Raw genomic sequence first — 2525 nt, 5'->3', positions numbered from 1 at the left:
CATCATCTACGGGGACCGACTCCCCTGACAATTGTCCCAACTGATTGATGGCTTTAAAATTTGGTTTGTTGATCTCTAAAATGTCTCATGTTTAATTGTAAATATTTCCTTATCCTTAGGTATTTTTTCCATGTTCTTAATAAGAGTGTTTATTGTATAAATTTGAATTGCATCTCTAAAACTAGCATATTGTTTATATGGACAAATGTACATCTCTATGGTCGGATACCAAAATGATATTGTAAGGATTCTATCCCTTACTCTAATAATTATTAATACAAAACCCTTACGTGTTTTTAAAAAACAAAAAAATTAAACATAAATATAATATTTATAATAAAAAACTATACAATTTAGCATTCTCTCTACCTACTAGCATTACAAAAATTCTAATCTTAAAATTAAAAGTAAATGGTGTGATTAAAAAAAAAAAGAATTAAATAATTAGAAATATGTTTATGAAATATAAATAATTTAATAAATTTAATAATAATTTAATAATAAAATATATATTTTATATTAGATATTCAGCATATACATAATAATAATTATTATTATTATAATAAAAAAATTTAAAATCTCACCTCCACGCAATACCAAGCACAGAATTTGAATTGGCAAAAGTATTGTTTTGTTTTTCACCAAATTTGAAATTTTCATCTAGTTTGAATTAGCAGAAAGTATTGTTTTGTTTTTTTTAGTGTTCGTTAAAAATAGATCACCAACTTAAAATGAAGTTGGTGCCTGTTCGCTCCCCTGCCCAAAGATCAGGCCTGCGCTACCATAATATCTTCTTTGAAATATGGAATTCCATCTGGAAAAAATAACATAAAATGAAATGAGATGATGCCGCAAAAGATAAGGAACAGCTGTGCGTGAAGGGTATACAACCATACGAACCCGTGATGCGTTCCCATCCTATATTAATATACTGAAATGGCAGCTTTGTCTGGATAAATAACAAATCGGTCCACCGAAAGATGCCGAGAAGTCTGTGGGGTTGGTGGTTAATAGGTTGGTTGTTAAACTTACTAAGTCAATCGTTGGTTTTTATGGAGTTAAATAATTACAGTCGCATTACGTCATTGTCCACATTTAATGCAGAAGATGTACGGTCGGTTCTGAATTGGGGAGTATTGACCACTAATTCTTATTGTGGGTGGGTGTGACGAGCGATCACATGGAGCGCACTTTGCAGAGGCAGCTAATCTATCCTACACTTGCAGAGCCGAGGCCTATTTCTACTGCTCCACGCCAATATCTGCAAACGGAAGATGCAGGCAGGATGGGCAGTGACACCTCAGAGTCTGGGTGGACAATGTATTTGGAGCAGTCTGTTGATAGCTGGAGAGATAAAAATGCAACCAGCCATTCTGATACTGAGCAACAACAGAAGGAGAACTCTCAGTACAGAGAAAATGCTGAAAAGTACCCAACTTATGTTTATCGGGCATCGAGCAGTGGAGGGAAGGAAGACAGCTCCTTAGCTTCAGATGCTTCGTCTGGTCCCCAAACCCTAGCCTTGTCACTTTCTACGCCTGTGCAGGGTAATGAGTTTAAGCAGCCTGCCGGGTCGTACATCGTAGTTCCTGGAAGAAAGAGAGGTGTGCAGGATGAAGATGAGGATTTAGAATGCATGGCATCTTGTTCCATGAAATTCACAAGAGATAAATTGAGAAAAGTGAATAAAACCGAGGGTGAGCATGAACTCGCTTTATGGCTCCAAGACACGGCAAGCTCTCCAATACACATATCAGAGGTACGTCTGAAGCATTTTATAGTTTTGTTATATGAATTTTCTTTGCATCATGCGGCATAGCAACAAAGCTGTTTGCCATTTCTATTGTTCGAAGGCCGAATCTTGATCTCATAAATTACTGCTTAATGCAAGCAAATGTAATATCATTTCTTTGACATCCATGACGTTAATCGATAAACAATAGGAACTAACGCCAGTGCAATGCAAGATTGGTGCCTGAGAAATAATCTTTATTGGCAGGTACAGGAGAATACTACGACTTTGGATGTCCCGCAATCCCTTTTACCTATGGAATGAAGGTCTTTGCACACATGATAAGGGCCCTAAAAGCCATCGCCATAGTTAATGTGAAGACTCGTTGTGTAAAGATGATAACGCTCCGTATAGTTACATCTCAAAATTGTCATTCTACCACAAATCAAGTGGTAACGTTAATGCAATGATTAGTGTTACTATTTTTTTTCCAATGGCGTTGTTCATCAATACCATAAATTAATTCCCTGTGGTTGGTAAAAAGAAATCAAAAAATCAAAACCTTGGGAGTGTTTGAATCATTTTTTTATGGTTGAGATGGATTCAACACTATCAAGAACTTCTGGGGCACCCAAAATCTTGAAGTTTGTCTGCTGTAACCTAATTTTTCAAAAAAATTTGAGGGATTTTATCATGCTGGAATTTCCATTATTTTCCAGATTAATTTGTGGGGGATTTTATCATGCTGGAATTTCCATTATTTTCCAGATTAATTTGTGGGTTCTTTACACTA

General features: G+C 35.7%; 1 protein-coding gene across 1 annotated transcript; it reads left to right on the top strand.

The window, feature by feature from the left end:
- Window positions 1-1247: 1247 nt before the first annotated feature.
- Window positions 1248-2188, top strand: LOC149216140 (uncharacterized). Its single transcript, XM_089391148.1, has 2 exons — window positions 1248-1759; window positions 2000-2188. The coding sequence occupies exons 1-2, from the start codon at window positions 1286-1288 to the stop codon at window positions 2054-2056; spliced, it is 531 nt and encodes a 176-aa protein (XP_089247274.1). The 5' UTR covers window positions 1248-1285; the 3' UTR covers window positions 2057-2188.
- Window positions 2189-2525: the final 337 nt, after the last annotated feature.

The sequence above is a fragment of the Pinus tabuliformis genome, chromosome 1_1 (assembly GCF_031772625.1).
Source record: "Pinus tabuliformis cultivar Carrire ecotype Pingquan chromosome 1_1, CPIR1, whole genome shotgun sequence".
Classification (NCBI taxonomy): Eukaryota; Viridiplantae; Streptophyta; class Pinopsida; order Pinales; family Pinaceae; genus Pinus; species Pinus tabuliformis.
Note: the sequence above shows the minus strand (reverse complement) of the source record. Positions and strands in the feature narration are given on the sequence as shown.

What these genes read in the sequence shown, in the direction of transcription:
- LOC149216140 (XM_089391148.1), top strand. Translation starts at nt 1,286, where the DNA reads ATGGGCAGTGACACCTCAGAGTCTGGGTGGACAATGTATTTGGAGCAG. An exon ending in CTCCAATACACATATCAGAG is followed by an intron (nt 1,760 to 1,999) that starts GTACGTCTGAAG and finishes CTTTATTGGCAG; the next exon opens with GTACAGGAGAATACTACGAC.